Source organism: Eurosta solidaginis, chromosome 4 (genome assembly GCF_040869045.1).
Source record: "Eurosta solidaginis isolate ZX-2024a chromosome 4, ASM4086904v1, whole genome shotgun sequence".
Taxonomy (NCBI): domain Eukaryota; kingdom Metazoa; phylum Arthropoda; class Insecta; order Diptera; family Tephritidae; genus Eurosta; species Eurosta solidaginis.
In genome coordinates, this window is record NC_090322.1 from 118673806 (window position 1) to 118688841 (window position 15036).

A 15036-nucleotide genomic window follows, 5' to 3' on the forward strand; every position below is an offset into this window, starting at 1 on the left:
TGTGTATTTAAAGTGTGTCGCTTAGCAGTCCATATAAAGTTCAAGCGTAAACGTATATAGACGTGAAAAAAACCCAGCTAATATCAGGAACTACTTTAAACTTTGCATGTCAGATTCGCGTGAAAATTTTGAATATATACAATTTTTAACGTTAAAATGTTGCTCTACCTAAAATCTACATTCATAATTACCCTTGGTCATATGCTTAATTTACTTGCGCGAGTAGGTAGGATTTAAATATACCAAATGTTTCCATTCGAATTCTAATTCGGTCTATCTACTAAAATTTTAAAAAATTTAAAAGGCTTAAATCAATATACATATTATCCGCCCATAAAAATAAATTTTTTTACAAAAGATGCAAAACCGCATTTAATGGCTTTGTAATAATGATGTTTGTAAGTATATTTTTTTACTTTTGCCTTTTTAGACTAGAATTTAGTGCTCAAGGTTACAAAAAAAGGCATACACATATACGTAGGTATTTTTTTTGCTTGAACAAGCTCAACGGATAACTATATTTCGAGTTTTGCGAATAAGAAGAAATCATTCTTAGATATTGTTATTTGAAATACATTAGTATATGAACGAAAATGTTTGCGTGTGCATGTGCATGAAAACCCCTCAAAAATACGCTACTTTTTGTCATTGTATGATGCAAGTTGCTTTCACCACGTTAACATCGTCATATACCTGGAATGACATTGCTGCCTTCTAAAAAGCAGGGAATCATTTTTGGTGTTGTACGAATCATTTAAGGTGATTCCAAATTTCAGAGTGCGCTGCATTATGCTAACTTTTATTAAGCTAAAATAAGATTTAACAAGTCGAATAAAGATGTAAAAGGCAGATTATTATCGCTTCCCAAGGCCGTCGGTTCTATGTACCGGAGCGACTCGGGATTTTTCCCGACCAAAGACTGCCATTTCAGTGTAACCCCATTTAATTTGTTGCGTCCCTCCCACAAATTGTCATCCTCCCAGCAGCTCCTTGCAGCGGGACTGCTCCATATTCTCTTGCTCCGGGAACGTATCGAACCCAATCCGGGTCCGTCTCCTAACCCCGGTCCTGAGAAATGGTTTTGCTGCATCTGCCGGAAAAGAATCTTTTTAGGACGGCCATACTCTTGTCAGTGTGTCTCGTGTAAGGGATGGTTGCATCGGACAGGTTGTTCTGGGCTAGACCAGACGTCCACGTAACTTCTTCTTCTGTGGCTCCCTGCTGTTCACGCCCTAGGATGTCCCGTAGTGCGCAGTGCTTCGCCCCACCTAACAGCCGCGACCGATCACAAATTGTCATCAATATCCTCTAACGGGAGTCCAAAGAAACTTGCTGTTTTAACAGGGGTGGACCATAAGGAAAGGGGTGTTAGAGGCGTTGGTTACACATTACAATTAAAGAGATGTCATGTGGGGACACATTGCAAGGGAGGCATACATTTTGTATGTCGGGGTTGATTCTGGATAGGTAAGAGTTTAACCTGTTACAGTATCCAGAAGTTGAGCAAGAGTGACACGCGTTTCCCTGGGGAGTATGCGTTCCTCTTCCGCCAGTTTTGGATACCTTTCTTTGAGTACTGGATTCACCGGGCAATTCCCGGCATAAAGGTCCGATGCCTGTTTGTGGAGTTCACCAAGGACCTGCTTGTGTTTTTTCGCTTCATACGGCTGGGTTCTCAGGTGCCGTATTTCCTCAAAATGCTTACGGAGATGACTCCTTAAGCCCCTAGGCGGTGCTGGTTCATCAATCAGGTGTCTGTTGGGATGCTCAGGTTTCTGGGTATTCAACAGGAACTGTTTGGTCAGCATCTCATTTCTCTCCCTGATGGGGAGTATTCTCGCCTCATTATGCAGATGGTGTTCTGGGGACATAAGAAGACAACCCGTGGCAATTCTGAGAGCAGTATTTTGGCAGGCCTGTAGCTTCTTCCAGTGGGTAATTTTTAGGCTTGGCGACCATATGGGTGACGCGTAGCACGTAATCGGCTGGCTAATTGCTTTGTATGTAGTCATGAGCGTTTCTTTATCTTTTCCCCAGGTACTGCCAGCGAGGGATTTGAGGATTTTGTTGCGGCTCTGAATTCTCGGAACAATTGCGGCTGCGTGCTCACCAAATTGTAGATCCTGATCAAACGTCACACCCAAGCTTTTGGGGTGTAGGACAGTCGGTAGCGTAGTGCCATCGACGTGGATGTTCAAAATGGTCGACATTTTGGACGTCGATGTTGTAAATAAGGTCGCGGAAGATTTAGTCGGTGATAATGCCAGGTTTCGCGAGGCGAAAAAACTGGAGAGATCAGGGAGGTAGCCGTTTATTCTATTGCATAGCTCATCGATCTGTGGGCCTGGGCCTGTGGCCATTATTGTGCAGTCATCGGCGTAGGAAACGATTGTGACTCCTTCCGGTGGTGAAGGTAGCTAAGATATGTAGAAATTAAACAAAAGTGGGGATAGGACACCACTCTGTGGCACCCCTTGCTTAATTCTCGTTGGTTTTGATGTTTCGTTTCTAAATTGCACCGATGCCTGTCGACCACCCAGATAATTTGCGGTCCACCTTTTAAGACATGGGGGAAGGGTAGACCCTTCCAGGTCTTGCAGTAATGAGTCGTGGTTGACCGTATCAAAAGCTTTTGATAGGTCTAGCGCAACGAGTACTGTTCTATGGTGGGGGTTTTGAATAAACCGCAACTTATCTGGGTGCTAATGGCATTTAGCGCGGTGGTAGTGCTATGGAGTTTTCTGAAGCCATGCTGATGACAGGCTAGCTGCAAATTTGCTTGGAAATAAGGGAGCAAAATAGCTTCAAGCGTCTTTGCTACTGGCGATAGGAGAGATATCGGACGATACGACTCTCCTATGTTAGCTGGTTTACCAGGCTTTAGTAGCGGGACCACCTTGGCCATTTTCCATTTCTCGGGTATGACAAAGGTGGAAAGAGACAGGTTGAAGACATGCGCTAAATATTTGAAACCCTCTTTCCCTAGGCTTTTAAGCATCGGCATGGCTATGCCGTCTGGGCCCACTGCTTTGTATGGTTTAGCGCGACCAATGGCGTCCTCAACTTCTCTAACGGTGATGGGGATTGGTGATGCGCTGAATTTGTGTTTATGTGCGCGTCTGTTGGCCCTCCGTCTATCTTTGTCGACCGTAGAATGCATTATATATTGTCGGCAGAAAGCGCTCGCGCATTTTTTCGCATCCGACAGCACTTTGTCGCCAAAGGCGATGGAAACTTTGTCTTTGTGCTTAGTCGGATTCGATAGGGACTTTACGGTGGACCAAAGTTTTGTAGCGGCAGCCTGTGGGTTAATGCGATGGTATGGATGTTCACACATTTACGTATGCATCTGTGTGCATATACCAGCATAGCTACGCTTACTTGTGTTAGTAACTGGTAGGAAGCAAACACTTGGATAGATGTTCGAACATGTATCTGTTAGTATGCGTGAAGTTAGTTCGTGAAAGTTTATTTTCGTCGTTTCCCGCCAGAATAGGATTGTATGTATTGGTGTCTTTCGTTCTTGAGCGAAAGTGGTGAGAAAGAAAGGCTTTTGATTTATGGGCTACGACCGCCAAACGATTGCAGAGAATGTCTCAAAAGAAAAGTTGACTTGAGTGCGGAAGCAAGTTTTAATTATATATATTTTTTTGCGAAAAAAAAGTTCGCGATTTTTCTTTTCATAAAACCGTGCTAACGGGTAATTTAGCGGAATCCCAAGAAGGAACCGGGAGCCCATACCCTGCTTGACAACAGCCCCAGGTGAGTCCAGTGAAACCCCTTTCCCCAGTCCATGGTGCATGTGGACAAATAGTGAAAATAAATTTAAAAAAATGTTAAAAGTGGAAACTAATTTAAATAAAACTACATACCTACAATCAATAAAATTTAGTGAAATAAATGAAATTATATACAGAGATAAAATTAAGTAAAAAAATTAGATGAAATAATGAAAGTTAAAAATAAAATCAAATTAAAATAAATTAACTAAAATTATAAAATAAAATTAAATATAAAACTAAGTAAAATAACTAAAAGTACATACATAAATAAATAAAGCCAGATATTTAATAAAAATCTTTTGGATAAAATCAAGTAAAATAAATAAAACCAAATGAATGAATAAAATGACATAAATAGGTAAAATGAAATAAGTAGATAAAAGTCAATAAATATAATAAGATCACATGCACCCTAATGTGTCTTCCTCTGCTGCCATTACCCCAGTCCCTAATATTCTTCCCCTTTACACATCTAGATTGCTGTGCAAAAATTTAAGCTGTCCACCATCACAAGCCACAAACGCAAAAAGAAAGCGGGGTAGTATTTATCATCAAGAAGCCTGCCACCTCTGCACCACCATCAAGAGTCATAAACGCACAAAAAAAAAGAGGGGTAGTATTTAGTATCAAGGAAGGGGAAGCATACAGACGGTGCCAGGCTATACGTCAAAGGAGTAGAGGGACATCTTGACGCTCCTGTCCTGGCACCGCGATCATTAACTTGAGCATAGATTGGAGGAGGAAAGCAAACCCGAGGAGAGAGGCCAAGAAGGGAGCAGAATAATCCGTGCGCCGCGGCCGGAATTTACATTATTTTCATTTGAACTTTTTTTAACTCATTAGAGAGTTTTTTTTTTGGATAATTTTTAATCAGTATATTTAGTTGCCGCACTATTGAATTTTGCATTTTTCTTTTTTATTATTCAATATTTTTGTATTTTTATAATTTTTTATATTTTTTTATTAGACGATTTGGTTTTGTTGGGTTCACCGCATTGAAATTAATTTTTAATTTGTTCATTTTTAAATATAAACGAGCTCTAGGCCAAATAATTGTATATTCTTAATAAAACAAAATACGTGAATTTGAATTGTTGAATGCAATATGTCGATATGTTAACAATTCCTGATGATGACTTCAGACTGAAGTCGAAATATCGACAAATTAAATAATATAATTGTATATCAAAAATTCACGTATTGTGTTTTATTAAGAATATACAATTATTTGGCCTAGAGCTCGTTTATATTTAAAAAGTTATAATTCAAAGGCCGTAAACAACAAAAATAATTTGTTCATTTGTTATTCAAGTTGGTCTTAAGAATTTTTTTTGTAAATAATTTTTGTATCACCATAAGGTTGATAGGTAGCTTCTAGTTTGTTTGCCACATCACCTTTTTTGTTTTTTTCATATACCAACCTATGTACATATACATACATAAGTAGATACACATATGTATGGTACCTGGCCCTAAGCCCTATTGGCCCGCATTTTTTCTGTGTGGCTTTCTTTGTTTTGCCAAAACCACCGCACTAAAATTTTCTTTCTGCATATTTTTTTCGTTTGCCTTTCGCAGTTGCTTCTAGATTTTTTTGTTTTCCTCTGCTTTTTCGTTTATGCTTCTTACTAGGCGAATGAAATTTGTTTGCTGCGCAATCGCCAACTCTTTTATTTAGTTTTTTATTCATTTGGTTCCTTCCATTTAAACATTTTTTTTATAAGATATCACAAATTGCTTTATTTTTTTGTTTTCACAGTCTTAATAACTAATAAATATATAATAAGTTAAAGGGAAAAGTAGATAGGGAGGAAGTTTTTTACTGTGATTCGGACCGCGACCGCGTGTCGACGTTCTAAGACATTGTCCCTACGGTCGATGCCAGGATCAAATATATAATATTGCACAGAGTGGTGTATGATAAACGCGAGGCCGCCTCCATTTCCGCTCTCGCGATCTTTCCCGTGGGACTAAGAGTCTGTTTCCCTGACCTACACGATTGCTGCCGGAAAAGAGGGGGAGAAGACGGGGCAGGGGCTGATGCTCAGCATTGCTACCGACTCTACTACGAAGATAGTAGTTATGAGTGGTAGCAGCTGTTTGAGTTGTTGGCGTCGTGGGCGCGAGCAGCAGCGGGTACTTGTTGTGGCTTGCTGAGTAGCGGGGCTGCTGGAAGGTAGTGGGGGGCGCTTAGGCGTAGACTACGGGACGCCCTTGGGCGTGAACAGCAAGGAGCCACAAAAGATTTATAAAAGTTACGTGGACGTCGGGTTTTGGGACCAAGCCCAGAACAACCCGTCCGATGCAACCATCCCTTACACGAGACACACTGAACAGAGTATGACCGTCCTAAAAAGATTCTTTTCCGGCAGATGCAGCAAAACCATTTCTCAGGACCGGGGTCAGGAGACGGACCCGGATTTGATTCGATACCTTCCCGGAGCAAGAGAATATGGAGCAGTCCTGCTGCAAGGAGCTGCTGGAAGGATGACAATTTGTGGGAGGGACGCAACAAATTAAATGGGGTTACACTGAAATGACAGTCCTTGGTCGGGAAAAATCCCGAGTCGCTCAGGTACATAGAACCGACTGCCTTGGGAAGCAAGGCAGCAATTGTGTAGGTCAGGGAAACAGACTTTTAGTCCCGACCTCCCTTTGCACCGTTTGCCAGCACAGAATATATACGTTTGCGTCATCCGCCCAATGCAGCTCCTGCCATGGACGGTGCCACTTTCCTAGATGTTCTGGTCTCCGTGACGGCAACCCACCGACGGGTTTCATTGCGTCATGCTGCCAGGCCGCATACCCAAATGCACCGGGTACCCCAATGTTTACCCAAGGACGTCTTGTCCCAGGGCCACAACAGCAATCGCGTTCTGGCCTACCACAATGCACTTCAGAATTCTGCAGTTACACTGTTATGGATTAACTGGGAAGGCAGCCTCGCGTTTATCATACACCACACTGTGCAGTATCATATACATATTTGATCCCGACATCGACCGCAGGGACAGTGTTTTAGACGTCTAGGATTATCTGTCCGGTCGGGCGATGCAAACCTAGAAATCATCAACATCTAGATCCCTCCTGTCACCTATTGCCCCATCGGATACCGCCCTGATATCAGCGGCGTACTCACTGGAAACAATCGCATTATCTTAGGCGATTTCAATGCCCATCACGATCTATGGCATTCAAACTTAAGGGTGGACAGTAGGGGTGAGATGTTAGCGGATCAAATAGAAGAAACGACGTTCTGCACAATAAACGGAGACGCGCTCACACGTATGGTAGGAAGCTGTCACAGTTCGCCGGATATTGCAGAACTCGTAAACTGCGTCAACTGGCAGCCGATGGTAACATTGGCATCCGACCACCTGCCTATACTTATTTCGCTCGAGCGTTCCGCCGACTTCATCGTCGCAGAAAATCGCACTTTCATTAACTTTAAAAAAGGAAAGTGGGACGAATACAAATCCTTTACAGACAACCGCTTTGCTGCCCTCCCTATCCCAACTGATGCCCACCAAGGGGAGCGTGCTTTCCGCAAGGTCATTGAATCCGCCTCGGCTCGTTTCATTCCCGCCGGTAGAATTCCCGAAATTCGGCCCCACTTCCCGGCAGAGGCCGCAAGTTTAGCGAGAGAACGTGACCTTATAAGACAGCTCGATCCCGGCGATCCCAAAATAAGGGATATAAACCAACGCATCACATTGCTTGTGGATGAACACAAGCGGGCGAAATGGGAAGAGCACCTAAGCGGTTGTAACCTCTCTGCCGGTGTAGGTAAACTTTGGTCCACTGTAAAGTCCCTATCGAATCCGTCTAGGCACAGTGACAAAGTTTCCATCGCCTTTGGCGACAAAGTGCTGTCGGATGCGAAAAAATGCGCGAGCGCTTTCTGCCGACAATATATAATGCATTCTACGGTCGACAAAAATAGACGGAGGACCAACAGACACGCACATAAACATAAGTTCAGCGCGTCGCCAATTACCATCACCGCCAAAGAGGTTGAGGATGCCATCGGTCATGCTAAACCATCCAAAGCAGTGGGCCCAGACGGCATAGCCATGCCGATGCTTAAATGCCTAGGGAAGGAGGGTTTCAAATATTTAGCACATGTCTTCAACCTATCTCTTTCCACCTTTGTCATACCCGAAAAATGGAAATTGGCCAAGGTGGTCCCGCTACTAAAGCCTGTGAAACCAGCTAATAAAGGAATCATATCGCCCGATATATCTCCTATCGCCAGTAGCCAAGACGCTTGAAGCCATTTTGCTCCCCTACTTCAAAGCAAATTTGCAGCTAGCCTGCCATCAGCATGGCTTCAGAAAACTCCATAGCACCACCACCGTGCTAAATGCCATCAGCACCCAGATAAATTGCGGTTTAAATTAAAACCCCCACCATAGAACAGTACTCGTAGCGCTAGACCTATCAAAAGCTTTTGATACGGTCAACCATGGCACGTTACTGCAAGACCTGGAAGGGTCTACCCTTTCCCCATGTCTTAAAAGGTGGACCGCAAATTTTCTGGATGGTCTGCCATCGATGCAATTTAGAAACATCAAAACCAAGAAGAATTAAACAGGGGGTGCCACAGGGTGGTGTCCTATCCCCACTTTTGTTTAATTTCTACATATCTAAGCTACCTTCGCCACCAGAAAGAGTTACTATCGTATCCTACGCCGATGACTGCACAATAATGGCCACAGGCCAGGCCCAGGGATCGATGTCCTTTGCAACAGAATAAACGCCCTCATCTCTCCAGTTTTTTCGCCTCGCGAAACCTGGCATTATCACCGACTAAATCCTCCGCGACCTTATTTACAACATGGACATCCCAAATGACCATTTTGAACATCCACGTCGATGGCACTACGCTACCGTCTGTCCTACACCCCAAAATCTTGGGTGTGACGTTTAATAAGAATCTACATTTTGGTGAGCACGCAGCCGCAATTGTACCGAAAATCCAGAGCCGTAATAAAATCTTTAAATCCCTTGCTGGCAGTACTTGGGGAAAAGATAAAGAAACGCTCATGACCACATACAAAGCAATTGGCCACCCGATTGCATGCTACGCGTCCCCTATATGGTCGCCAAGCCTAAAAATAACCCACTGGAATAAGCTACAGGCCTGCCAAAATACTGCGCTCAGAACCGCCACGGGCTGTCTTCTTATGTCCCCAGAACACCATCTACATAATGAGGCGATAATACTCCCCATCAGGGAGAGAAATGAGATGCTAACCAAACAGTTCCTGTTGAATACACAGAAACCTGGGCATCCCAACAGACATCTGATTGATGAGCCAACATCGCCTAGGGACTTAAGGAGTAATCTCCGTAAGCATTTTGAGGAAATACGCAAGTTTCCTTGGAGTCCCCGTAGAGGATATTGATGACAATTTGTGATCGGTCGCGGCTATTAGGTGGGGTGAAGCATTGCTACAACAACAACAACAACAACATATCTCACACACACACATGTGGACAACAGCCGAAGTAGTAAACATACACGCGCATATGTCTATGGGAAAGGCATGGACTACAGACATACATGTATATAGCTGTTTACCAAGCAGGATATGCAAGAGTTCTAGAAGGTGAAATGTCTAGAGACCTTTGGAGAAATATGCGGACGAGGCAACAGAGAGTATAAAAGCAGCGCAGGGTGAGTAATAACTAATCAGATTTTTTTTTTTTTTTTGAGATTTGATTGCATGGAGGAGGACCTTTTTATCTTTGAAAGCCCCAGTTCCAGGTTATTGTCCAATGCATAAAATGATTAATTTCTGGATTAACTTTCCAAAGTATGTAAGTAATTTTGGCTCCACGCGTACACAATGGTAATACCAACTGGCCAGAACCATGTGTAGCAGCTTGCTATTTGTATTTAACTTTGTGCTTTGTAAGCTGGTTTTTTCATGGCACCACGCCAGGTTATATTCAAAATGTCTTAAGTTGTTAATTATCCATTAAATTATTATAATTATTTTTCATATTCACTCATCATGTGTACATGACTGTACATTAAAATATGAGGATATTTTCTATCCCGTTATTTGTCCCGGTGCAGTTATATGCATTTTCGTCATTTATATATAAGGTAATCACCACCCCGTTACATGTTCCGTTTATCGCACTTGATGATAGTATCATAAAGTAATGTATGTATATGTGTAAAACGAAAGTTTTACTTGTGTTTTAATTTCTTTTAATTTTAATTTTAAATTTGTTTATACGTTTGATATATTTATTAACACTTTAATGTTAAATTTGATTTTGCACGATAGCAATTATATGTATGTTTTTGCACAAAGTGCATGTTTTATTTTAAAGTTTTTTAGGATTTTTGCCCGATAGCAAATGATTGTTATTTTTTGCACAATTTGCATATTTTTACGATACAGCGCACTATTCGTAAGTATTTTTAATTAATTTTTGTCATTTCGACTCCCGCACTATCCGCCATTTTATTCTCAAACCGCGTGAGTAAAGTCCCTTAATAACACGCGGTTGAGATGTGGGGAAAACCGAACTTGACGCGACGACGTCAGAAAACGAAGTCGAACTAATCAGTTTTGATTTAAACACGCTCTTGGTGGTGAAGTATAATTGTGAAGTACTATTCCCAAAGTAATCTAAATAAAGAGCAGTTTGCAATACTGAATATTGGAGTGGTTTATTCAACAGTTTAGCATTTCGAACGTTAGCAGAAACTGCATAAAAATCGGAATTCCCCAGAATTCGTTACAATAAATTTGTTTTTTTTTAGTTAGTATGTATGGTTGCGTTGCTACAAACCATAAAAAAGCTATTATCGTTTATCGCCAGTGAACACTCGTATATTTTGATTACAAAAAAAAAAAAAAGAATCAGCCCCACAATTTGTCTATGTTATAATGTCGCACGCGACACGCTCTTTTTTTACCTATACCTGAAAATATATCTTACTTCTTGCAGTATACTTTGCATACAATAATCCAATCATTACTTTGACAATTTTTCTTAAAGTTATAAAGGTTTTTCCCAAAAGTGTCGCGACCGGTACAATGAAAACTCCCAAATTTTAAGAGAATATATATTTCGCGTAATTTGCAATACGTTTGTCCGTAATATTTTTATCAATACTTTGATGTAAGCTATCATTGTATTCTAAACTAAAATTTCTTTCGGTCCAGTAAAACAAGTTTAATATATGTTTTTTACCCTCAAATGCATTTGGTGCTCCAACGACTAGAATTTTTTGTATATTTTCGAGGATGTCCTCAATTGTGTTCTCAATAGAATGCAAAAAAATTAGTTCTTTTTGCTTAGCCAAAATTGACATAGATATTAGGGTAGACAAATGAATAATTGGCTTTATCAAAAGATGTGGCAAATACTCCAGAAAACGTTGAAATGTATCATTTCCATAACTCTGTCTCAGCTCCACTGAGTGTACGATATCACAAATAAGCGTCAGTACTTCTGATTCTGCGTCAACTTTGTTAGGAAATGAATTCTGCAGAAAAGCGTCTATAGTGCCATTTAATAAAGTTTGCATTGAATTACGATGTATTTCTATAAAATGAATACCATTATCAACTAAACAAGCGCGCAAAGCCATTATGAGCAGGTGATAATCCTTAAGAGAATATGCTTTGAGATTTGAAATGACTTCTGTAAGATATTCCAATATCTTGGGAATCTCGTCAACTTCCTGTTGTGGGGAAATGTAATTTTTATACAATTTAAGCATTAAGTATGCTACACAAATATTTTGTTCCAAACATAATTGACCGCCGCTTGAATTAAATGATTTAATTTGTTTTTTATATGATTTTTTCTTTAATTCTTCATCTGAAAATTTAAGAGGGAAATTATTATTTTTAAACTCATAGCTGGTACAAATAAAGAATTTAATTTTAACTTACTTATGCAGCAAATCTGTTGATAGGGAAAACCATCAGTGACAAAGGTGTTAGAAAAGACATTTGCATATTCATTTTTAAACCAAGTGCTTAATTCTTTAGAGTTTTCTGGCTGTTCCTGCAACTCGATTAGATGCCAAAGATTTTGCAGTATTTCCAGCACAATTTTCAATGTTTGTGCTGCTTCATTTGCTAACGTTAACGAGGTTGTTTGTTGCTTGGGACGTACTTCAATCCAAGATTCCACAAGTAAGGGCACTAAATGTGTGACATACTCTCGTAACCTTTCTGTTTCATTGACTTCTATTCGATTATCATTAGCTATTCCCAAAGATGGTCTCATATGACATAAAATATCGAAATCGTCTAATGGACTAATTAACTGTCGCTTAATAGAATAGTGTTGTGGAGCATTTGGATTAAATGTAACTATTTTACCGAAACTTTTTGCCGTTTTACCAGGACTATTATTATATTTATTTTCCGCCAGTGTTGCAAGTATTTGATTTAAACGTTCCAATACCTTTGTGCGCCATTTTATTGCTGTTTGTTTCTGTCCTAAACGAAAAGTCAGAGTTCTGCTGTTGTGATCTCCCTCTTTTCGGACACGAGAAATCATTTCTAGAAAATTACGAACAATTTTTGTGCTATGAGTTACTACCAATTTTGGAACGTTTTCTAATAATACATCAAGCATGAGAAGGGAATCTTCCTGTATAGCTGTATTAATATGTGTCATAGCGCATCGCAAATACGAGGAAATTATATGAAAGAATGGAACGACTTCTTCCGTTTTTAAAGTTCCCAAGAGGCATTTTAAAGCTTTAAACGAGTCTCTTCGGGTATCTCTATCAACATCAAGAGATATAGCTGATACACTCTGGACAAGGCTATTCATATAACCTATGGTACTTACGCTATTGGCTCCAATAGCTTCCCTTAAATTTCTAAGGGCATCTGCTCGAATTTTTGAACTGTGATGCTTTAAACGAGATATGGTTTCCTTCAAATTCAATTGAGGTTGCCCCTCACTCGTGTATTGAGTTTCCTTCAGCTGCTCTCTTATAGCAATTTTACGAACTTTAAATTCAGTTTTGGTAACATTAAGACCTTTGGGCAGTTTTGTTGCCTTTAGTTTAACTTTCGCTTTTTCAGATCGGAGCTTCTTTTTATGGCTCACCATAATGATTTCAATTTAAAAAAGGTGTTAAATAAAATAAAGTGGGATATACTCATCTTTGATCAAAACACGTTCTAAGTTTATCTACAACGTTGCCAGCATAGCGAAATAGGAATTCAACTCTGGAAAAAATGTTCATGGAGATGAGTTTCTCAGAGTTAAACCCCCCTCACATAAGTAGTTGTAAACGGGTCAATTAATGGTGACTTATCCATAACCAGATAAAACCGTTGATCGAGCCAACCTTATGGAAATCAATGTAATCGATAAATGGTGCCATACCATAACGCCATAACCATACCAATTTATTTTTGTTATTGGTGATTCCGGTAAATTTTCTTAAATTTATTGGAGTTAAGTAGGCTATTTGACCTATTTGGTTTTCAGCGCAAATAAAACAATTTTACTTCACTGTTGCAGCTCGACGTTTCGCTAGTCACCCTAGCATCTTCAGGAGCGAGATCTATATTCAACAACAAAATCATTATACATATTTTGCATTACATTTTGAATTTTAACAATTAAACATTGAGTTACATTTGACAAACACAAAAACTAAAAAACTTACATTATTTGTTTATATTATTAACTAAAAAATTAATTAATTATTAGTATCGCGCGCATTGGGTATCATTGTCATACTAAAGTGCTTATAGGCATTGTAGATACGCAGAGGCAATGTCAGCTGTGTCTTCCTTTTTATTGACTGTGCTTTGTTGTAATATTCGTAAGCTTTTCTAAGTGTATCTCGCTCTCCCTCGTTTGTTTTTGTCCAATATTTTTGTGTTTGTCAGATCAGCTGTGTGTCCACTGGTTGTTGTGTGTTGTGATCATGCGATGTTGCTTTTGTTTTTCTGTTTGTGGGCTTGGTACAAAAACAAAAGCAACACCGCATGATCACAACACACAACAACCAGTGGACACACAGCTGATCTGACAAACACAAAAATATTGGACAAAAACCGCATTATCACAACACACAACAACCAGTGGACACACAGCTGATCGGACAAACACAAAAATATTGGACAAAAACAAACGAGGGAGAGCGAGATACACTTTGGAAAGCTTACGAATATTACAACAAAGGGAAAACACATTCAATAAAAAGGAAGACACAGCTGACATTTGTTATGGTCCACTTGGGAGATTCACCCTTGGAACGTACCAGTTGGCTAGTGATAGGGAAAAAGGTAGGATTCACCCTCACTCATGTCTGCCTGGGGTGGTTAAAACAAATTTTTGTTAATTTCGCGCAGGTGGCATCGCGAAAGAATTCAATGGTATAGGAAAATTACCAATAACGGCAACCACCATGGCGTAACTATGCAAGGTGACAGCTGACTTGTAGTTTTATTACGATTTGGCACTTCACCTTTCAGCGCAGTACGATTTTGACATTATTCCATCGGTTCACAAAAACCAAGTATATGGAACTTTTAATGATGGCTGCAGGAATGTCACAGCGACTACCACCTTGTATGGTTCCACCATGGCAACCACAGTTAAATCATGCGATTTAACGGCGCCGTTCCACTGCGCAGTCGCAATAATTGTGGAATTTTGTTTTAACGAATGACGGCGTGGGGCGCTATTTGTAGAAATCATTAGCAAAATTGCAATCGTTGGCAGCGGTACTGTTCCGCCAAGTGAGTTTTTATTGTGAGTGGTAGTGGTGAAAAACGAAGTGCGTTTTTTTATTAAATTAAACCTAATAAATTGCTTATAAACAGCCTATACAGAGGCCCACCCAAACGGCCTCCTGCAACACCGGCAGTGACATCATAAGGCAGGGCCCCACTTACACGACCTCCTGCACCACCAACAGTGACGACAAAAAGGCAGAGGCCCATCTAAACGGCCTCCTGCAATCACAACAGTGTCAATAAAATGGCAGAGGCCCATCTAAACGGTCTCCTGCAACCACAGCAGTGCCAACAAAAAGGCAAGGGCCCACCTAAACGGTCTCCTGTACTACCAATAGTGACATCAAAAGGCAGAGGCCCACCTAAATGGTATCCTGCACCACCAATAGTGACACCATAAGGCAGAGGCCCACCTAAACGGCCTCCTGCACCACCAATAGTGATATCAAAAGGCAGAGGCCCATCTAAGCGGCCTCCTGCAATACCAACAGTGTCCACAAAAAGGC

General features: G+C 40.5%; 1 protein-coding gene across 1 annotated transcript in view; it reads right to left on the bottom strand.

Moving 5' to 3' along the window:
- Window positions 1–395: 395 nt before the first annotated feature.
- LOC137250217 (testis-expressed protein 10) overlaps window positions 396–15036 on the bottom strand; it is a 55130-nt gene continuing 40489 nt past the window's right edge. The window contains exons 2-3 of the mRNA XM_067782639.1: window positions 11708–13347; window positions 396–11633 (exon numbers count right to left, since the gene is read on the bottom strand). Of these exons, the coding sequence (XP_067638740.1) occupies window positions 10861–11633; window positions 11708–12887 (1953 nt within the window). The 5' untranslated portion in view covers window positions 12888–13347 and the 3' untranslated portion in view covers window positions 396–10860. The remainder of the gene's footprint in view (window positions 11634–11707; window positions 13348–15036) is intronic.